At 36.6% G+C, this 23,516-nt stretch overlaps 2 protein-coding genes across 2 annotated transcripts; one reads left to right on the forward strand and one right to left on the reverse strand.

Moving 5' to 3' along the window:
* Nucleotides 1–8,971: 8,971 nt before the first annotated feature.
* On the reverse strand, nt 8,972–12,325 carry LOC123684496. Its single transcript, XM_045623782.1, has 2 exons — nt 11,817–12,325; nt 8,972–9,559 (listed from the first exon to the last, which is right to left on the reverse strand). Exon 2 carries the CDS (start codon nt 9,500–9,502, stop codon nt 8,972–8,974), a length of 531 nt encoding a protein of 176 aa, XP_045479738.1. The 5' UTR covers nt 9,503–9,559; nt 11,817–12,325.
* Nucleotides 12,326–18,521: 6,196 nt separating this feature from the next.
* On the forward strand, nt 18,522–22,357 carry LOC123684023. Its single transcript, XM_045623116.1, has 5 exons — nt 18,522–18,893; nt 18,984–19,173; nt 19,473–19,964; nt 20,336–20,404; nt 21,981–22,357. Exons 1-5 carry the CDS (start codon nt 18,585–18,587, stop codon nt 22,163–22,165), a joined length of 1,245 nt encoding a protein of 414 aa, XP_045479072.1. The 5' UTR covers nt 18,522–18,584; the 3' UTR covers nt 22,166–22,357.
* Nucleotides 22,358–23,516: the final 1,159 nt, after the last annotated feature.

The raw sequence follows: 23,516 nt of genomic DNA on the forward strand, positions 1-23,516 counted from the left end.
CTGTGTATCAAAATAACTCTACATTTGGTTTATTATTTTCAATAATTTTTCTCAATAATCATCCTTACATTACACATTTTCAACTTCATTGAATTAGCATTGAATTGTGCTAACTTTCCGAGAAATGAATTCTTAAACTGTTCTCCGGATAAGAACATCGTATAGCAACTGATTTATTTACTAAGTTTAATGAAAATAGCTTTTATAGAGCTTATCTAGAGTTTTCTTGGAAGAGCATTTGGAATGAACAAGATCCATGAATTTTCGAATAGAAAAAAAAATCATGAAAATAAAAATTTTTTTTTTTCAAAAATATGAACAACACATAATCATGGAATTGGAAATAGTCATTGTAACGAATTATGCTGTAGTGTATTTAGAAAAGAATATTTTACATTGATAATCCCATTTTTTTCCCACGTTTCAAGGTATTTTTCGTTGAAAGTGGAAATCATAAAACACAGTATAAAATTAGCAATGATTTTTATTCGATTTCCCATACAATCCAAAACCTAAACTATGAAAATTGCAGAGTGGTTCAGAAAGTTTTTTTGTTAGAAACGAATCAAAATATTCATCATTAAAACAGTTATTTATAATACAAGAACAAATGCAAAAGGTATTGATATTCTTCCACGAGTTCAAAATTCAAAAACGAGCCAATTTCTCAATGAAGGAGTGTTAGAATGAGCATTCTGTACGAGTAATCTACATTATTTTCCCTAATTCACCGAGTTTCATTGAAATTTAGGGATTCTCGGCTTGGCTTGAGCTACTTAACTCGAGCTGAAGCCAAGTAGCTTGAGATTGACTTGAAATCTACTCAAGTTCAAGTCGAGTAGTAGTTTTTCAATGTTTGTTGATTTTATTTTGAAGTTATAACTAGTAAATTTTTAATGTAAATGAATACTTGACTTGACATTGAAAAACTACTGCTTAACTTGAATTTATGTTAATTGCAAGTCAATCTCAAGCTAAGTAGCTTGAATATCAAGCCAAGCCGTGAATCTATTGAAATTTATGGAATATTTTGATTGGCAGAACACAAATTTGAAAGATCATAGATAAATCCGAGTTGCGAGTACCAACATATAACAATGAAACATCCATGGAATCTGTGTGAAACTGAGATATTCCCGCACGATTTCGTTTCACAAGATATGGCAGAGAATGAACGGATTTACCACTGAATTAGAGAAACAATAACAACAATAGATTACACAACGACTTCTTGACCTAAATGCAAATTCGAGACAAAAAATTAAGTTTCAGAAAAGCAAGTTCATTAGTTCTAGCAAGATGCAAAACAACTGTGGTTAACTGTTAATCTGAGGCGACACCATTCCTTGCAAGAACTGACCGTGCTGCGACCACTTCTTCCAACGTCTCCAGCTTCTTGCATCTCCCTAGGAACTGAGCTTCTTGGTAGAGGTTTCGGAGGTCTGGGGAATTTTTGTTGTAGCGTAGGGGAGAAGGGCGGTTTACCGGAGGGGTGGACTTGGTCCGTCGACATTGGATTCCTCGAAAGATAGTTGCATGGCTCGTTTCCGACAGCGTACGACGAAGAATTCGGACGATGCTGCGATTGAATTTCCATCGTAGAATAGGGGATGCTTGGTGGGACGAAACTAACAGGGGTGGACGCTAAAACAAAGTTGCGAGTTGAGGTCGAGCCTATCGTATGCCAATAAGACCTTAATTTTCAAGTATATACAGGGTGGCCACTTTTTCAATAGGATTGTATTGGTAACTTTTAAACCATAAGAGTTAGAAGGTCGGTCAAATGGAGAAAAAGTTGCATGCATAGAAGCATTATCAAGCAGTTCAAACAAATCGAGATTATCAGGGCCGGTTATTGAGATATCATAAGAAAAGTAAATTCTGCCATTTTGATTTATCTTTTTTTCCCACTTTATTTCAAATATTATCAAAAAATTTTACAGGAATTTTTTATTCGACAGTAAATTGTTCTCAATTTGACGTAATCAAATTTCGTATCCAACGTTTCGTGCTCTCTGGGCCACCCTCAACCTCATTTTTTTCAATAAGGACCTGTATATTTTATGACACTTTTCGAAATAACTTTTAACGCTGAATTCAACGATATATTATACAATGTCATTCAAAGTTGATTTTCAGGTGATTTTGACCCTTATCCAATTTTCTTTGGGTCGGATCTGTAGTGAATGCAATCTATCAAAAACTGCTGTTAATAAAATAGTCAAGAGACGCGAATACAATGATTTTAAATTTGAATACCAAGCCTTCAAAACTTATATCGTAATGATATCAAAATAAAGTTCGATATTGGAAGGTATTCAAGAAGACGAAATAAGCAAATGTATAAGAAGTATGGGTTCCAGAACCGTTAAGTGCATTTTACAAAATGGTGGACATTTCGAACACTTACTTCATTCATTTTCATTTACTTTCGAATAATCATTCGATTTTTCTTTCATTGAATGATAATTCGTTTAATTATTATGAATTGAAATATGTAAATAATTATTACTTGTTTCTTGATTTGATTCTGATATGTTCCATTTAGTTCAAGATGAGTAAGTTGATTCTCTCATCGAAATGTATTGCTTGTTGTTAATTAAACTAAAGGTACCGAAAGGTAATACAGATCCGACCCAAAGAAATTTGGATAAGGGTCAATATCACCTGAAAATCAACTTTGAATGACATTGTATGATATATCGTTGAATTCAGCGTTAAAAGTTATTTCGAAAAGTGTCATAAAATATACAGGTCCGTATTGAAAAAAATGAGGTTGAGGGTGGCCCAGAGAGCACGAAACGTTGGATACGAAATCTGATTACGTCAAATTGAGAACAATTTACTGTCGAATAAAAAATTCCTGTAACAGTTTTTGATAATATTTGAAATAAAGGAGGAAAAAAAGATAAATCAAAATGACAGAATTTACTTTTCTTATGATATCTCAATAACCGGCCCTGATAATCTCGATTTGTTTGAACTGCTTGATAATGCTTCTATGCATGCAACTTTTTCTCCATTTGACCGACCTTCTAACTCTTATGGTTTAAAAGTTACCAATACAATCCCATTGAAAAAGTGGCCACAAAAGTTGAGGAAGTTCAAACATTCTGAGACAGTGTCAAAAGTTTCCATGTTTTTCAACAGATTATTATTTAAATATGAGAAGGTGCGCAACTAAGTTCCAGCTGTTTGTCAAGAGATTGCGCCAGAAGTGCTGATCGACATATTCAAAACGTTTTTGACACAAAAGTGATTTTGTTTTGGCGTCATATAATTCTACAGCCTGACAACGTTCGGCCTCACGTTGGTTAACCCTCTATAACTTATTTGGAAACGTTCAAATGGGACGTCTTACCCACTCACTTCAAGTCAAGTTTTTCAATGTCAAGTGAAGTATTTATTTATCAAGTACTTGACTGGACATTGAAAAACTACTACTTGACTAGAACTTGAGTTGATTTCAAGCCAAGACTAAGTCAAATAGCTTGATTATCAAGTCAATCCGTGAATCCCTTAGGTTTGACTTGAAATCAACTCAAGTTCAAGTAGTAACGGGTGTTTTTTTTCGAGGTATATAACTTTAAGTTGGCATTTCTGTTCAAGATGGCGACCGATTTAACAGCTGTCAAGTGATTTATTCTCAATTTGGTTTGGCAATGAATAGACTCACGCCTGAACAACGCTTGCAAATAGTGCAATTTTATTTCGAAAATAATGGTTCTGTGCGGAATACGTATCGCGCACTACGTCCATTTTATTTTGTTTAGCGATGAAGCGCACTTCTGGTTGAATGGCTACGTCAAAAAACAAAACTGCCGCATTTGTAGTGAAGCTAATCCTCAAGTGTATGTCGAAACACCGTTACATCAAGAAAAACTGACTGTTTGATGCGCTTTATGGGCTGGTGCAATCATTGGTCCGCACTTCTTCAAAAATGATGATGGCCAGAACGTTACAGTCAATGTTGATCGGTATAGAGCCATGATTACTAACTTTTTCATTCCTGAATTGAACAACCATGATGTCCAGGAGCTGTGGTTCCAACAAGAACTTGTCACACAGCTCGTGCCACAATCGATTTATTGAAAGACACGTTTGGCGACCGCCTAATTTCACGTTTTGGACCTGTGAATTGGCCTCCAAGATCTTGTGATTTAACACCGCTAGACTACTTTCTGTGGGGCTATGTAAAGTCATTGGTCTATGCGGATAAGCCACAAACCCTTGACTTGACTGTTTTTCACTGAAAACAGCGGGAACTTAGCTGCGCAGATTATACATGAAATGAACATACAAAATTTCAGCTAAATTTGATTATTACAATTGTCTGGCAATTTTCTAAACACAATTTGTACGAAAGTTTCAAAGAAAAACTGCTACCTTGCGGAAAACCAGAGTATCCTGAACTCATCCAAGCATCAGCAGGTGGAAAATTCAAATAGTTAACATCCTGCTTTCCCACATACTGCGTACTACACTGTTGCTCGAAAAGAGGTTTAGGATAAGAATGAGCTTCGTCTTCAGACGGTGGTGCAGAAGGTTGCCATCTAGGAGGCAACGGTGGTGGCCGACTGTTCGAATATATCTCGTTCTGCTGACTTCGACGGTTCATCGATGGTGATAAGCTCTGGTCATCTTGAAGGCCACGCCTGGAGAACACAGGGGAGTTATGACGGCTACTTGTAGATTCCACATCGGAACTGTGGTGTTCTATGATGATGTCCCATTTTCTAGACGTTGTATCGTAACTATTGATTTTTTTCCTTATCGGAGGGGTTGGGGTAGGTTTTAACCTCAGGAGAAATGTAACTTCGTCTTCAACGTCCTCCATTCCTGAAGTTTTGTTCCAATCGAATGGAATCGAAGTTCTTCAGCGGGCATACACTAGCTAAATTGATTAAGTTTCAGTAAGTCGGCAGAAATTTGTCGATATCATCGAGAAAACTTCAATTAGAGTTGAAAGATTATTCGAACTTTCGTCTATGGTAGCTATTGAATTTCGAACGAATAGAACATGAAAGATTTGTTATAACTTCTCCAAAAGAAATATTGTGTAAAATTTGTTGCAAGAATGAAAATTAAGGAAAGCACTGAGCACTCGATCATTTATGCGTCAATTAAACCCTTGAAGACCAAATAACTGAACACAGGGTGTTCCTGAATTGGAGGTACAAAGGAAGATGAAAGATTCCTTGGATAATTTTAAGATGAAAGTCCTATGAACTTGGCCTGTATTTGCTTTGTTTTAGAGATACAGGGTGTTTCTTGTAGCTCCACTTTTTGTGATGATTTTACCAGTTTATCGAATCTTCATTAATATTCGCTACAGATTGGATAAATAAGCAACAAAACTTATAATTAATTTAGTCAGCACAGCTTACTAATCGAATCTTTAAAATAATTTGGAATTTCCTGAGGATCGCTAGAGAGTTTGAAATTATTTCTAGAAATCGGTAGCAGATACGACAAAACTACAGGAAACCAAAAATGGTAGTACTGGACCAAAGTTTCTTTCCATTTTTTAAACTATCAGTGGTCCACCAAAAAAAAATTTCTGGAGGAAAGAAGCACTGTTCCAGAAAAAATACCACCCTGTAGATTTGCATTCAAAATTAGCAAATGACATGACAAAATCTTTAATTTGGAATATCCTATGCGAAATTTAAGTTGAATATCTTGTGAAGGAAAAGTGCTGTGAGAAAAAAAGTGCTATGAGAAAAAAACTTGACAAAAATCAAACTTTAACATTCTGAACATCCGAAACAAAGTGTTTGTGGACCCATGTTCTCAAAATGACCCGAGGAATAGGAATCTGTAATTTTCATTTGTACCTCTAATTTAGAAACACCCTGTATAGAGGTAACTCATTAAGTCCCAGGCCTAACCATGTTTATTTCATGTTAGGGATATGTCTATATTTGAGTAGTAGAAAAATTAGGAATTTTGGATAAAGAGAATCAATTGAGGAGTTTCATATTTAAAACTCAACTATACGATAAAAATCCGAAAATGACAATCGTACATTTATCGATTTTTATTCTAATTTTTGGAACTCTTCTTATTCAAATCGGCAAATTAAAATAAATCAATATTTCATGAGCTGAAGGACCTAAGGTCGATGCCTCTTGACTTTTAGTCAATAAAGATATTTTTCTCTCTATTTCTCTCTCTCTCCCTCTCTCTCAATATTTCAAAGGAGTCTACGATGTTTCACAGTAATCGAGACATCGAGACAGTAATTTACAAAGACCTTGTATATCAGAATATTTATTCCATACAGTCAAAATGCATACGGAACAAGTTATAGAATGATCATTTTATAGCTATAGAGATAAAATGCTAATATTTTGTGCATCGTGTCCAAACAAAAGTGCAAGGAATCTTGCGTATATTTCCTAGGAATTTCAAGAAGAAAACAGTGAAAAGTCATCTCCATTTGGTACATCTGCAGTGAAATATTCACAAAATGTTTACTAGAATGAATTCAAATATCTGAAATAACAAAAATCTGTCATAATTTGTCAATAGCGCTATCTGCAGTTGACTTAACAAAACTTAACTAATATCCTCAAAATTGGCAAAACAAAATCTAACCAGGTTTTTAAACATCTTAGGCCAATAATTTTGATTTTGACGTGTGTCAGTTCATGTTCAGTCAATTGTATTCTTGAATTCTATGGTTTAATGTCCACATTCGCCATTTTTAGGCTCAATTCGATCGAATTGTCACTACACTGCAAAGTAAATCAATATTTCAAAGGCGTCTACGATGTTACAATCATTTTAAAGACCTTGTATTTCGAATATTCATTCCATATTAAATGATCGAATGAAATAAATACTGTCAAAACACATAAAATGGAAGTTAAAGAATGCTCATTTTATAGCTATAGAGATAAAATGCTAAACTTTTTCGATCAAATTAAAATTTGGAATCTTTTTATTTCAAAGCAACCGTAGAGAAGATATTTTGTGATATTTATATTAATTCAAATAATACTAATAACAGCAGCAACTGTTAATATTGGATTTAAAATAAAAAAAAAACTTTCTGTTCTGTTCGTTCGAACCTGGCAATAACTAAACAATAAACGTCAGTTTATCTACCTGCCTCCTAGATTTCACAGGGAAGCAGAGCGTACAGATCCACTGGAGGCACCATATCACAGATATCGCACAAGACAGCATCATGGCACGACTAAAACAGATGTTTCGGATAACGTTCCAGACACAGATTATTCAAATGATTATTTCGTCTGTCATATACGTGTCAAAAAGAGCGATACTGGCGTGGAAATGCGTGTGCACGACACTGGCGACAAGATACTGTTGATTTTCTATTCTCGATTCTTGAATACTCGGATTTCGTTTTGTTACCACCTATGAACGCGTTGACACGGGCAGTTTTATTTTTATTCTTATTTCACATCCTATTTGTAAACGGGTGAAGCGACTAATTTTTCATTGCTACTTACGCGGTGCGCCACGCTTTCGGTCTAGGATGTTTATGGGTCTATTCGGGATAGACAAAACTTCCGCATTTTTTTCTCTTTTTGATTTTCTATTTTTTTTTCAGGATATCTGGGAAAGTACCTCTTTTTTCCTTGTTAGTACGAAGCTTCAAAAGATACGTGTTGAAATCAAAGGTTGAGTGACGCTACATTTGTTGTTGTTAGTTAAATGGATGAAAACGAGTTTCGTGTATTGACAATAATCCTTGACACAAATCGATGAAAACCATAGTTACATTGAAGGAATCAATCAATACAATGATACAATATTCCCATGAAGGAGCTTCCAATTATTTTTAAAATTTTCTAATAGTGAGGTATGGAAAATTTTACGAAAATTTTTCGACAAAAAATTTTTCAGGTGAGATCAAAATTCGGCTAATCAGAGATCGTCAATTATGGCACCGCTCACCGATTATTCGTAGAGCTCACGGTTTTGAGGAAATTTGAACTCGAAATTAGGGTAAAAATTGAATTTCCCTATAAAAATCGTTATATCTCCTGAATTATTCGTCACAGACCCCTCAAATAAAAACGTTTTTCAAACTTCAAGTTCTGCTCTAAAACATAGTGAGGTTTCAAGTGCGTAGCCCACGTCCAGAAGAAGTGGCAGCTTCGGGAAAATTATCAATTTTTTCTTTGAAAATTTCAGATTTTTGCCTATAATTTATGAAATAATGTAGTGATCGCCCAACTTCAAGCATTATCGTAATCTACACAGTCGAATCAATCAATAAAATGATACAATATCACCATGAAGGAACTTTTAAATTTTTTCAATTTTCTAAGGGGAAATGGAAAATTTTACGAAAATTTTTCGCCAAAACATTTTTCAGATGAGATCGAAATTCGGCTGATCAGAAATCGTCAATTATGGCACCGCTCACCGATTCTTCGTAGAACTCCCGATTTTAAGGAAAATTGAACTCGAAATTTGGGAAAAAAATTGAATTTCCCTCTAAAAGAAGTATGGGTTCCAGAACCGTTAAGTGTATGTCGAAACACCGTTACATCAAGAAAAACTGACTGTTTGGTGCGCTTCATGGGCTGGTGGAATCATTGATCCGCACTTCTTCAAAAACGATGATGGCCAGAACGTTACAGTCAATGGTGATCGGTATAGAGCCATGATTACTAACTTTTTCATTCCTGAATTGAACAACCATGATGTCCAGGAGCTGTGGTTCCAACAAGACGGCGCAACTTGTCACACAGCTCGTGCCACAATCGATTTATTGAAAGACACGTTTGGTGACCGCCTAATTTTACGGTTTCGACCTGTGAATTGGCCTCCAAGATCTTGTGATTTAACACCGCTAGACTACTTTTTGTGGGGCTATGTAAAGTCATTGGTCTATGCGGATAAGCCACAAACCCTTGACTACACTGTTTTTCACTGAAAAACAGCGGGAACTTAGCTGCGCAGCTTATACATGAAATGAACATACAAAATTTCAGCTAAATTTGATTATTACAATTATCTGGCAATTTTCTGAACACATCTTGTACGAAAGTTTCAAAGAAAAACTGCTACCTTGCGGAAAACCAGAGTATCCTGAACTCATCCAAGCATCAGCAGGTGGAAAATTCAAATAGTTAACATCCTGCTTTCCCACATACTGCGTACTGCACTGTTGCTCGAAAAGAGGTTTAGGATAAGAATGAGCTTCGTCTTCAGACGGTGGTGCAGAAGGTTGCCATCTAGGAGGCAACGGTGGTGGCCGACTGTTCGAATATATCTCGTTCTGCTGACTTCGACGGTTCATCGATGGTGATAAGCTCTGGTCATCTTGAAGGCCACGCCTGGAGAACACAGGGGAGTTATGACGGCTACTTGTAGATTCCACATCGGAACTGTGGTGTTCTATGATGATGTCCCATTTTCTAGACGTTGTATCGTAACTATTGATTTTTTTCCTTATCGGAGGGGTTGGGGTAGGTTTTAACCTCAGGAGAAATGTAACTTCGTCTTCAACGTCCTCCATTCCTGAAGTTTTGTTCCAATCGAATGGAATCGAAGTTCTTCAGCGGGCATACACTAGCTAAATTGATTAAGTTTCAGTAAGTCGGCAGAAATTTGTCGATATCATCGAGAAAACTTCAATTAGAGTTGAAAGATTATTCGAACTTTCGTCTATGTTAGTTATTAAATTTCGAACGAATAGAACATGAAAGATTTGTTATAACTTCTCCAAAAGAAATATTGTGTAAAATTTGTTGCAACTCTTGAAAATTGGTTTACTACGTTCAAGTAATTGTAACTGCTGTTGCAAGAATTAAAATTAAGGAAAGCACTGAGAACTCGTTCATTTATGCGCCGATTAAACCCTTGAAGACCAAATAACTGAACACAGGGTGTTCCTGAATTGGAGGTACAAAGGAAGATGAAAGATTCCTTGAATAATTTTAAGATGAAAGTCCTATGAACTTGGCCTGTATTTGCTTTGTTTTAGAGATACAGGGTGTTTCTTGTAGCTCCACTTTTTTGTGATGATTTTACCAGTTTATCGAATCTTCATTAATATTTGCTACAGATTGGATAAATAAGCACCAAACCTTATAATTAATTTAGTCAGTGCAGCTTACTAATCGAATCTTTAAAATAATTTGGAATTTCCTGAGGATCACTAGAGAGTTTGAAATTTTTTCTAGAAATCGGTAGCAGATACGACAAAACTACAGGAAACCAAAAATTGTAGAACTGGACCAATGTTCCTTTCCATTTTCTAAACTATCAGTGGTCCACCAAAAAAAAATTTCTGGAGGAAAGAAGCACTGTTCCAGAAAAAAAACCACCCTGTAAATTTGCATTCAAAATTAGCAAATGACATGATAAAATCTTTAATTTGGAATATCCTATGAGAAATTTAAGTTGAATATCTTGTGAAGGAAAAGTGCTATGAGAAAAAACTTGAAAAAAATCAAACTTTAACACTCTGAACATCCGAAACACAATGTTTTTGGGCCCATGTTCTCAAAATGACCCGAGGAATAGGAATCTGTAATTTTCATTTGTACCTCTAATTCAGAAACACCCTGTATGGAGTTCACTCAATAAGTCCCAGGCCTAACCATGTTTATTTCATGTTAGGGATATGTCTATATTTGAGTAGTAGAAAAATTTTGGATACAGAGAATCAATTGAGGAGTTTCATATTTAAAACTCAACTATATGATTAAAATCCGAAAATGACAATCGTACATTTATCAATTTTTATTCTAATTTTTGGAACTCTTCCTATTCAAATCGGCAAATTAAAATAAATCAATATTTCATGAGCTGAAGGACCTAAGGTCGATGCCTCTTGACTTTTAGTCAATAAAGATATTTTTCTCTCTCTTTCTCTCTCTCTTTCTCTCTCTCTCTCTCTCTCTCTCTCTCAATATTTCAAAGGAGTCTACGATGTTTCACAGTAATCGAGACAGTAATTTACAAAGACCTTGTATATCAGAATATTTATTCCATACAGTCAAAATGCATACGGAACAAGTTATAGAATGATCATTTTATAGCTATAGAGATAAAATGCTAATATTTTGTGCATCGTGTCCAAAGAAAAGTGCAAGGAATGATCATCTTGCGTATATTTGTATTTCCTAGGAATTTCAAGAAAAAAACAGTGAAAAGTCATCTCCATTTGGTACATCTGCAGTGAAATATTCACAAAATGTTTACTAGAATGAATTCAAATATCTGAAATAACAAAAATCTGTCATAATTTGTCAATAGCGCTATCTGCAGTTGACTTAACTAATATCCTCAAAATTGGCAAAACAAAATCTAACCAGGTTTTTAGACATCTTAGGCCAATAATTTTGATTTTGACGTGTGTCAGTTCAGTTCAGTCAATTTTATTCTTAAATTCTATGGTTCAATGTCCCCATTCGCCATTTTCAGGCTCAATTTGATCGAATTGTCACTACACTGCAAAGTAAGTCAATATTTCAAAGGCGTCTACGATGTTACAATCATTTTACAGACCTTGTATTTCGAATATTCATTCCATATTAAATGATAGAATGAAATACCTACTGTCAAAACCCATAGAATGGAAGTTAAAGAATGCTCATTTTATAGCTATAGAGATAAAATGCTAAACTTTTTCGATCAAATTAAAATTTGGAATCTTTTTATTTCAAAGCAACCGTAGAGAAGATATTTTGTGATATCTATATTAATTCAAATAATACTAATAACAGCAGCAACTGTTAATATTGGATTTAAAATAAAAAAAAAATCTTTCTGTTCTGTTCGTTCGAACCTGGCAATAACTAAACAATAAACGTCAGTTTATCTACCTGCCTCCTAGATTTCACAACAGGGAAGCAGAGCGTACAGATCCACTGGAGGCACCATATCACAGATATCGCACAAGACAGCATCATGGCACGACTAAAACAGATGTTTCGGATAACGTTCCAGACACAGATTATTCAAATGATTATTTCGTCTGTCATATACGTGTCAAAAAGAGCGATACTGGCGTGGAAATGCGTGTGCACGACACTGGCGACAAGATACTGTTGATTTTCTATTCTCGATTCTTGAATACTCGGATTTCGTTTTGTTACCACCTATGAACGCGTTGACACGGGCAGTTTTATTTTTATTCTTATTTCACATCCTATTTGTAAACGGGTGAAGCGACTAATTTTTCATTGCTACTTACGCGGTGCGCCACGCTTTCGGTCTAGGATGTTTATGGGTCTATTCGGGATAGACAAAACTTCCGCATTTTTTTCTCTTTTTGATTTTCTATTTTTTTTTCAGGATATCTGGGAAAGTACCTCTTTTTTCCTTGTTAGTACGAAGCTTCAAAAGATACGTGTTGAAATCAAAGGTTGAGTGACGCTACATTTGTTGTTGTTAGTTAAATGGATGAAAACGAGTTTCGTCTATTGATAATAATCCTTGACACAAATCGATGAAAACCATGGTTACATTGAAGAAATCAATCAATACAATGATACAATATTCCCATGAAGGAGCTTCCAATTATTTTTAAAATTTTCTAATAGTGAGGTATGGAAAATTTTACGAAAATTTTTCGACAAAAAATTTTTCAGGTGAGATCAAAATTCGGCTAATCAGAGATCGTCAATTATGGCACCGCTCACCGATTATTCGTAGAGCTCACGGTTTTGAGGAAATTTGAAATCGAAATTAGGGTAAAAATTGAATTTCCCTATAAAAATCGTTATATCTCCTGAATTATTCGTCACAGACCCCCCAAATAAAAACGTTTTTCAAACTTCAAGTTCTGCTCTAAAACATAGTGAGGTTTCAAGTGCGTAGCCCACGTCCAGAAGAAGTGGCAGCTTCGGGAAAATTATCAATTTTTTCTTTGAAAATTTCAGATTTTTGCCTATAATTTATGAAATAATGTACTGATCGCCCAACTGCAAGCATTATCGTAATCTACACAGTCGAATCAATCAATAAAATGATACAATATCACCATGAAGGAACTTTTAAATTTTTCAATTCTCTAAGGGTTAGGTATGGAAAATTTTACGAAAATTTTTCGCCAAAACATTTTTCAGATGAGATCGAAATTCGGCTGATCAGAAATCGTCAATTATGGCACCGCTCACCGCTTCTTCGTAGAACTCCCGATTTTAAGGAAAATTGAACTCGAAATTTGGGAAAAAAATTGAATTTCCCTCTTAAAATCGTTATATCTCCTGAATTATTCGTCATAGACCCCTCAAATAAAACGTTTTTCAAATTTCAAGTTCCGCTCTAAAACATGATGAGGTTTCAAGTGCGTAGCCCACGTCCAGAAGAAGTGGTAGCTTCGGGAAAATTATCAATTTTTTTCTTTGAAAATTTCAGATTTTTGCCTATAATTTATGAAATGATGTACTGATCGCCCAACTCCAAGCATTTTCGTAATCTACATAGTCGAATCAATCAATAAAATGATACAATATTCCCATGAAGGAACTTTTATTTTTTTTCAATTTTCTAAGGGTTAGGTATGGAAAATTTTAGGAAAATTTTTCGCCAAAAAATTTTTCAGGTGAGATCGAAATTCGGCTAATCAGAGATCGTCCATTATGGCATCGCTCACCGATTCTTCGTAGAGCGACCGGTTTTCAGGAAAATTGAACTCGAAATTTGGGAAAAAATTGAATTTCCCTCTAAAAATCGATATATCTCCCGAATTATTCGTCATAGTACCCACAAATATAAACGTTTTTTGAACATCGGGTTCTGATCTAAAACATAGTGAGGTTTCAAAGGCGTAGCTCAAGTCCAGGAGAAGTTGCAGTCTCGGGAATATTATCAATTTTTTTCTCGAAAATTTCAGATTTTTACCTAGAACTTCTGAAATAATGTATAATACTAATTACCCAACTGCAAGCATTTTCATGATCTACATAGTCGAATCAATCAATAAAATGATACAATATTTCCATGAAGGAACTTTTATTTTTTTTCAATTATTTCTCCTCATCATCAGCTCGAAATAATAAACCACAATAAAAATTTGTAGTGTTTTCCTATTCGAATCCTCCAATAAACTTTGGCAGGCCAGGTGATCCAAAAAGGATTCATGGAATTCCATCTATCTGAACTTTCAGCTATCCCCAATCTAATTTCCATCAGACAGGTACATGAATCGGTTTGGAAAGGATTAATTCTGCACACTCTATCTATGAATGAGGGCCAGAAGCATTATCCAGTGGGTTAACCCGTGAAAGCTTTCGTTTTACGGATCTCACCACACCAGCTGGATGCTCGCTTGACGTTCGGGTTTATTGTTCCCGAAATTTGAGTGTGTTTCAACTTAATCGCATCACGTGAGAGAAATGGGAACAAAGGATTAAACTATTGTGATTTTGGGCTTGTTTAAGCGCCGTAAAGATATGACAAAATTTATGCTAATAGTAATCTTGGTTCCAGAAAAATCAATGATAACCCTTCACTCAACCTAATCAGTGATAACACATTCATTTTTTCTTCACAAATTAGACTTTATTCGTGAGCATAATAGTCAATGTGAAGAAATTTGCGGCTGAGGGCAGAGGCTCATCGAATGCTCTCAAATTCCTATAGTGAGGCAGCTATTAGTGAAAGAACGTGCCGAGAGTGGTTTCAACGCTTCAAGAACGGTGATTTTGACGTCGAAGACTAGCATAGCGGTTGAAGAGAGAAGGTTTTCGAAGATGCAGAATTGGAGGCATTACTTGATCAAGACTCGTATCAAACGCAACAAGAATTGGCAGGATCATTGGGAGTGACGCAACAAGCCATTTCAAAATGCCTGAAAGTCATGGGAATGATTAAGAAATAAGGAAATTGGGTGCTGTACGAGTTAAAGCCGAGATATGTTGAACGGCGTTTGTTTGCTTGTGAACAGCTGCTTGCAAGGCAAAGACGGAAGAGATTTCTGCATCGCATTGTGACTAGAGACGAAAAATGAGTTCATTACGATAATCCCATGCTCAAAAAATCATAGGGATATCTCGGCAATGCTTCAACGTCGAAGGCCAAACCGAATATTACGGTTTCAAGGTCATGCTCAGTCACAATGGAACCAGCTCCGCGTAGTGTATTATGAGTTGTTAAAATCGACTGAAACAATCACAGGCGATCGTTATCGAAAGCAATTAATACCTTTGAGCCGGGCATTGAAAGACAAACGGTCGCAATGCAACGAGATACATGATGAAGTGATTTTACAGCGTGACAATGCTCGACCACATGTTGCGAAAGTGGTCGAGACATACTTGGAAACGTTGAAATGGAAAGTCCTACCCCACTTGCCGTATTCTCCCTCGGACTATCACTTGTTTCGATAAATGACACACAGCCTGGCTGACCAGCACTTCCGGTCTTATGAAGAAGTAAAATTTTGGATCGTGGATGGCTACAGAAGATGACCAGTTTTTTCAAAGTGGGATTTGTACGCTGCCCGAAAGATGAGAGAAAGTAGTGGCCAGCGATGGACATTACTTTGAATCATAAATGTATAACCAGTTTTTTACAATAAAGCCTCGAATTTCGAAAAAAAAATGGCCGAAGCAAAGTTGTACGCCTATGAAATATTTCTGGTTCTGTAGTTATTTTTTCCTTTCTGATTGCTGCCATAGTCTCTGCATTCGCTTGTTTTTGCTATACAGCATTTGGTCCAAGAACCCCAAATTCTGGTTCTGCTTACATGACGGGTGTTTTTTTTTCGAGGTATATAACTTTGAGTTATACTGTTAAGTTAAGTGTATGTCGAAACACCGTTACATCCAGAAAAACTGACTGTTTGGTGCGCTTTATGGGCTGGTGGAATCATTGGTCAGTACTTCAAAAACGATTATGGCCAGAAAATTACAGTCAATGGTGATCGGTATAGAGCCATGATTACTAACTTTTTCATTCCTGAATTGAACAACCATGATGTCCAGGAGCTGTGGTTCCAACAAGACGGCGCAAAATGTCACACAGCTCGAGCCACAATCGATTTATTGGAAGACACGTTTGGTGACCGCCTAATTTCACGTTTTGGACCTGTGAATTGGCCTCCAAGATCTTGTGATTTAACACCGCTAGGCTAATTTCTGTGGGGCTATGTAAAGTCATTGGTCTATGCGGATAAGCCACAAACCCTTGACCATTTGGAAGACAACATTCGCCGTGTTATTGCCGATGTAAAAGTCATCGAAAATTGGACGTCCAGATTGGACTACATCCGAGCCAGCCGTGGCGGTCATATGCCAGAAAGCATATTTAAAATGTAATGCCACAAGATTATCTTGCGGATAATTAAAATTCATGTAAATTGAATAATATAGCTCTTAAAAAAACACACTTTATAAGGAGTCACAACGAAAATTTGACACCCCCTCCCAGAACTCAGAAACGAAGAATTTTCGAAGATTCAAAAAACAGGTCAAGTTCTGCTCATGCCACCTTTATGGGGGTGTTTTTTCGGAACGAACTAATGATGGTTCCCCTCAAAACAGAAGTTGGCATGTTTGTTTTCAAATCTTCTAAAATTATGCGTTTCTGAGTATTTTGGGGGGTTAAAATTTTCTTTGGGACACCCTGTATGCAGTAATGTATACGTGGGAGAATTTAGTTCAACTGAAATAATAAAAATATAGGCGAAGACCAGGAAATGCGACGCTATAATAACCTGACCCCAGTTCCATGACATAAACACGACACAAAAAAAAAAGTTAGACCCAGATTCGCAATAACCTACTTCTCTTTACGGCGTTAACCGTCTAAATGGAATAAACCTGTTTCCCTAACCCACATTTCGTGAAAAACCGTCAGACGTAAACATTAACGTCGGGAACTTTTCGCATACGAATACCCCCACCCCCAGAGGCTGTTAAAAAGAGTGGAAAACCTTGCAAGGCGGTAGCGGGTGTAAAAACCGTCCACAGAAATATGCACCGGCCGGGTCTGTGTCGAATTTTTCGGCTCGTAGGAATTTCAAATAATGGTGCGGAATATTCGGCGTTTGGGCCAAATATGGAGTTCCAATAACGCACACTTGGAGGTAGTAGGGTTGATGGAAAATTCGGGGTTTTGGAGTAAGTGGAGGAATGCAAATCGATGGAGGGGAAGGAAACAGAGAGGTTTACGAAAAAAGCGCTGCAAATTTTATACAATGGATTAATATTGAAATCTCGAAAAAAGTTTCAAATCTAATTTTTTTTCAACGAAATACGCCTATATAACAGGCCAATTGAAAAGTCCCCAGTCTACCATAGTAAAACACATTTTTTTGTCAAAATTCGATTTCATTATTCAACATAGTAGCCTTCGAGGGCGATACAGCGATTATAGCGATCTTCCAACCTTTCGATACCATTTTTGTAGTTCGATTTGTCTTTCGCTTCAAAATAGGCCTCAGTTTCGGCGATTACTTCTTCATTGGAGCTAGATTTCTTTCCAGCGGGCATTCTTTTGAGGTCTGACAACAGGAAAAAGTCTATGTGGGCCAGATCTGGCGAATACGGTGGATGCAGAATCAATTCGAAGCCCAATCCATGAAATTTTGCCATTGTTTTCATTGATTCGCGACACGGCGCATTGTCTTCATGAAACCGTACCTATTTTTCTTCAAATGGGGTCGTTTTTTAACGATTTCATCCTTTAAACGATCCAATAACGCTATATAATATTCGCCGTTGATGGTCTGGCCCTTTTGGAGGTAATCAATGAATATTATACCTTGCGCATCCCAGAATACTGATGCCATAACCTTGTCAGCTGACTTTTGTGTTTTTCCTCGCTTCAGATTCGGTTCATCGTGTGCAGTCCACTCAGCTGACTGTCGATTGGACTATGGAGTGAAATGATGGAGCCATGTTTTTATCTATTGTCACAAATCGACGCAAAAATTCTGGTTTATTGCACTTAAACATCTTCAAACACTGCTCAGAATCATTAACACGTTGTTGCTTTTGATCGATTGTGAGCTCGCGCGGCACCCGTTTTGCACACTTTTTTCTCATGTACGAATACAGCCTATTTTGGGCGTCCCTGTTTTCGAGATACAGGGTGTTAAAAGTTGATTTTTTTCAAGTATTTTTCTCATAGCGTGTATAGGAATTTTTTCTTGAAATGATCCGAATCTGTCCTTTCCGTTTGCACCTCCAATTTAGGAACACCCTGTATAGGAAACATTCAGTATAAACAATACATCGAACTTTCCTCTTCGAGCAAAGAGTTATACGGAAAAACCCTTCAATTTCTCGTCGAGAAGCACCACCAGAACCTTTCCCATCGTTCCAAAACACGCAGTGAAAAACCACACGATATCCTGTGAATATTTAGTCTTCGAAAACATAAACGCAATATTTTAATCCCAATTTTTCCCAAACAACCTTTTCACAACGTGATAATATTTCATAAACATCCATTGTCTAGAATTGCCGTCTTCAAGGGAACAATTTGGAATCGACTACGCTATCGATAATCGAATGACTCAATCTATTCAACATTATCGCAACTATTAACTCTATTTAATAAAAGATACCCCCAACCAACTTTATAAGTAGATCGAAGCTCGAAAAAACAACCAGTCAACCTGGGAATCTTATCCGGTGAACATGAAACCTGTGGGTAAAAAAGTGCCTTCTGTCGTGGTGATCCAAGAGAGACATGTGCGTCACGGTGAGAACTTCAAGTTGTTCAAGGTGTCTTGCAGACGCAGAAGGGAATACATAACGAAATTCATGTCAACAAGAAGGGTGACCTACCGTTGCAAGTCCAGGAAAGTCAAGATAGGCTGCGGGGTAAAGGAGACCTTCTACAAGGGTAGCCCGATTGCCATCTCCAGGCTGCTGCATCTCCAAGGTCTGGACGATAGGTTTCCAACGTTCGAAGAGTTAAACACCTTAAATGGGAAACAAACGCAAGTAGGACAATCTCCAAGCCCTTCTTTCTCCTTTTACAACTCGACAGATCGATCGGAAGCATCGTCGTTAAAATTACCATATTCTTTCAAGGGTCTGATGGGCCCAACGGCAAAGATGGATCTTACCATCGAGAAGAAGTGTACTTCTGACAGCCTTTCCGACTTTCAGCTGATCTTTGGTTCGGACACCAACGAAGGTGAAGATTTTGAATCAGACGATGAGGAACAGACCACTGTTGAGGTCGTATTCGACTCTGCGGCACCTTCCAATTCTAAAGCTGGTGAGTGTTACTTAGATTATGTTGATTTTTAAACGATCCAAAACTCCATTTGGAATGGTGATCGATTTTACTCCAGAACTATGTTTTGGTGGACTACTGGTAGTTCAGAAAAATTCAAAATGAAACTTTGGTCCAGTTCTATAAATTTTTATTGAGTGTAGCTTTGCTGTATCTGCTACCAATTTGAGAAAAAAATTTGAAACAATTCTCTAGTAATTATCAGGAAAATCCACATTATTATAAAGATCCAGCTATTGATCTGTAATGAATAAATAAATCTTGTTATCTTTCTCTTCTAGAAGACGATGCTGAACCTCCAGACAACAACAAAATGATAGTCTCCCTGGCCAGAATGGAAAAAGGCATCAAACAAATAATAAACGCCTTCGAAGCCTCGCAAAACAAAATGCCATCCGACATCTTCAACGAAGACAGACCAATCGGCGCAGCTCCCACTCCTCGACTCCTGAGGAACCCCTGCGATCCCAAGCCGTCCCTGTACGTTCCCACAATCCCCCTTTCATCGAGAAAGACCCAAGGAGGGGGTTCACGATCAGCACGGGCTTTCGAAGACATCCTTCAGTCCACCACGTCATCTACGGTTAATGGCAGGCACAGTCAACCCACTAATCTGCAGATCCACATTCCTCCTACTCCTCCTGGCAATCAGTACGTCTTGAACAGCGGCAGTTTGGGAGGTGGGGGCAATCAGTTACCTTTCAGGAATGTTAGCGCTTCCAGGACACTGTGCGGTCTCATGGAGCCCAGTGGAAGTATCCCCTTCTTCAGAGGTGAGAATTTTATAGTACGTTTAAATATAAGACGGAGCAATATAAAGTGATTAAATCGTGTGTTTTGCACATAGGCAAATGTTCTTGGTCAAACGGTCAGAAGTTCTATATTTGCTTCTTCCTTAACAGACTTCGAGGATCGTACTGAAAATGGATGTGGTTATCAATTTTAAATTGATGATTTGCATATTCCTTTGACAGAAGAGTAAGAAAAACATTGTATACCTTCACTTTTTACGATTGTGGATTAATATGGCGTGGAAAATATACGATAATGTGAATTATTCTTAGTTCGACTCTCGACAGAATTTTTTATATTGGGATATATTGAAGATTTTATTTGTTAATGTTCACTGAGCTGTATGTTTCAGTACCTGGTGGCTGTTTTATGGTTATCCATGCAACGAATCAAACTACCCCGTTTCTTCATGCTACATTTGGTGAGTTGAGATCAAACTTAATTGAGGGGCAATGTCAGCTTGTATGGAAAAAATCGAGAAGAGAGCCGAGTTTGAAAATTTTAATTTTTAATTCTTGTTCATCTGCCTATTCAAATTTGAGAATGATATAGCCTTTATGTTATCGTCTTTGATTGGGGAAAGTTCTCCTCAAAGTGGGCTTTTACAGCAATTGCAAATTTAAACTGAACTGTTATGGGTTTCATTCATGATTCTCCCAAATAGTTTCCAAAAATGCTTAAATCGCTTCGTTACGGCTGCTCAAAGTGACAACGTCGCCTAGTAGGTTAGCTAATACAATGCAAGATATGAAATGACAGAAATTAAGTATGTTTCTATTTTTTGGTTGTTGACTACTACTTCAACCTGATCGAATTCATTTGTTTACATGATCACCGTTACATATTTGACGCCCTTTTCTATTCTATTTTGCCATATTGTGCAATAGAAACGAAATTCTTTAAATATTATTATTATTTTGCTTTTTTAGGAAATCAAATTTTGTTTTTAAATGAGATGTTGAGATGGTATGTTCGAAAGGTTACGTTTCAACGATATTTCTTAACAAATGGTTTTAAATTTCAAAATTAATCATTATTTCTTTTGTGAACAAAGAAAGTGAGATGATCCACGAAGGAAATAAATTCTGTAGTTGAATTTGCAAATGCGAACAATATGTTAATGAAGCGGCAAGATGAGAGAATTCCCAAACCAATTTCTTTCATGAAGATCCCGCATTATATAGGTCGAGTTTTCTCAACGAAGCATTATTTGCAATTTAGGAAGAATGTCAGGGAAATATAAAATATGTTTTAAGGCTGGATCTTTTCCTCTTTGATCTATACCCTAAAATATGGAAAATTATACAGGGTGTTTCCTAAACATGCGGCAAAAATTCAGGGGGTTGTTCCTTGGACTATTTTAAGCATGTTTTGTCCTTGGATGATTTTTGAAAAACCTCTTTGTTTCGAAGATACAGGGCGAACAACATTTTTCATATTTTTAAATTTAATAATAGTTTAAATAAAAATGCGTACCGCACTGTGTTTACTAAGTAGGTACAATTTATTTTTAAATTTGTTTAACAACATTCCAATCACTAAAAACGGCCAGTTTTTTGACTAAAAATTGATAATTGCAGATGGTAAAGGAATACAGATTAAACGAAATCGGATCATTGCTGGGTGTAACTTAATAAGAAATGATCCTGGTGTTTTTGAAAGGGTTCGGCAGTCAATGAGGAGAAGATTGGATGCTTGTATGCTGGCTAGAGGTGGTCATTTTCAACAGTTTTTGTAGGTTGAGTTGAATTTTCATGTAATTTTTCATAATAAAATGTTATTATCTGAAATTTTGTTTCCCCTATATCTTCGAAACAAATAGGTTTTTCAAAAATCATCAAGGGACAAAATATTCTTAGAATAGTCCAAGGAACAACCCCCTGAATTTTTGCCGCATGTTTAGGAAATACCCTGTATAATAAATCAGACAATCAAATTGTGAATAATTTCAGTTGTTCAAGTAATTTTTTGATATGGAATACGATTTGTTTTTTCAGTCACAGGATGCTCAAATGCTCTTCAGTTCCAGCAGATCCAGCTCCCTGTATATAATTCCCATCAGATTGTAGCTATACATTTAGGACCTTATCGCCTTTGCAGAGATGAAATAAACGGTGTTTTCGCCTTTGCATGTGGAACCAAAATATATTCACCTTGCAACGCTTCTTCGTGCTTCAAATGAAGAGATTGTTAAAAATCACATTATAGTCTGATTGATGTTTAATCTTTTATGTACCTACCAGTTAATATGAGTAATTAGGTATTTAGAGTAGAAACTATTACTATTAAAATTGTATTATAATCTCATCACACACTACCTCTCATGTAAAAGAATTTGGAACATCAAATGATGACAAATATAGCTTTATTTTGATCCAAGAGGGTTTCTATTCTTTATGTTTTCTATCCCGACTCCCCTAGTCCTCTATGAGAACCCTTGAAAGCTTAGAGTGGATCTTAGCAATTTCAATGCGTTGTTGAACGCATTCTTCTTTGGCCATCCTGGGCCCATAACCTCTTGAATATATTCTATACCTTTCTTTTATTAATACTGCTGTATTCTTTCACATAGTTGGAGCTGAAATTCAGTTTCCTTTTTCAGACCAACCTTTTTTTTTTCTACTTATTCTTCCGGACAAAGCGTAACTCATTACGCCTTCACGTCAACCCTCTGTCATTTGAGTTCCATCGTATGCAGAATGTATCCCTTCTTTATGGAGTCTCACAGAGGCCGATGGAACGGAAGGAAAGAGAAAAGGGAGGACAGAGAAGGTCTGCCATGAAGTGTCGTGTTTACAAGTTCTGTCCTACCGCACTCATAAAGTTGTACCTGATTCCTGCTTCCTTTCGAACAACCCTAAAGGTTCCTATACCGACATCGATTTTATCCTGTCCTCGGTCTAATCTGGAGCTGGAAGATACTTGTCCTTATGGTAATGATAATAAGGATAATTTATTGATCCTGCTAGACACCTGAACAATGAATGTGACTAGGATAAGTTGAGAAAAAAGAAGACTTTTGAACGCTCGTCCATTCATTCGAAAATTGCGCCCAGGGAGACTGCAAAACTGTATACAGGGTGTTTCATCTTAAACTGGACAAACGTATATAGTCGTTTAGATGACACCGGGAGAACAATTTTTGCCTTATAATGAATTTTGGACAGTTCACCGATTCTTCGTAGAGCTCACGGTTTTGAGGAAGTTTGATCTCGAAATCTGGGAAAAAATTGAAGTTCCCTACAAAAATCATTATATGTCCTGAATTATTCGTCACAGACCCCTCAAATAAAAACGTTTTCCAAACAACAAGTTCCGATCTGAAACATACTGAGGTTTCAAGGGCCTGGCTCACGTCCAGGAGACGTTGCGGCCTCAACAATATTATCAATTTTTTCCTCGAAAATCTCAAATTTTTACATATTATTTCTGAAATAATGTACTGACCGCCCAACTGCACGCATTTTCGTGATCTACATAGTCGAATCAATCAACTAAATAATACAATATTTCCATAAAGAAATTTTATATTT

The sequence above is a fragment of the Harmonia axyridis genome, chromosome 7 (assembly GCF_914767665.1).
Source record: "Harmonia axyridis chromosome 7, icHarAxyr1.1, whole genome shotgun sequence".
In the NCBI taxonomy this organism is placed as follows: Eukaryota; Metazoa; Arthropoda; class Insecta; order Coleoptera; family Coccinellidae; genus Harmonia; species Harmonia axyridis.

Excerpts from the sequence above, each read along its gene's own strand:
- LOC123684496 (XM_045623782.1), bottom strand. The coding sequence starts at position 9,502 with ATGGAGGACGTTGAAGACGAAGTTACATTTCTCCTGAGGTTAAAACCT.
- LOC123684023 (XM_045623116.1), top strand. The coding sequence starts at position 18,585 with ATGAAACCTGTGGGTAAAAAAGTGCCTTCTGTCGTGGTGATCCAAGAG. Across the intron at positions 18,894-18,983 it reads TAAATGGGAAACAAACGCAA|GGTCTGATGGGCCCAACGGC; the intron begins GTAGGACAATCT and ends TATTCTTTCAAG. Across the intron at positions 20,405-21,980 it reads GTTTCTTCATGCTACATTTG|TCACAGGATGCTCAAATGCT; the intron begins GTGAGTTGAGAT and ends TTGTTTTTTCAG.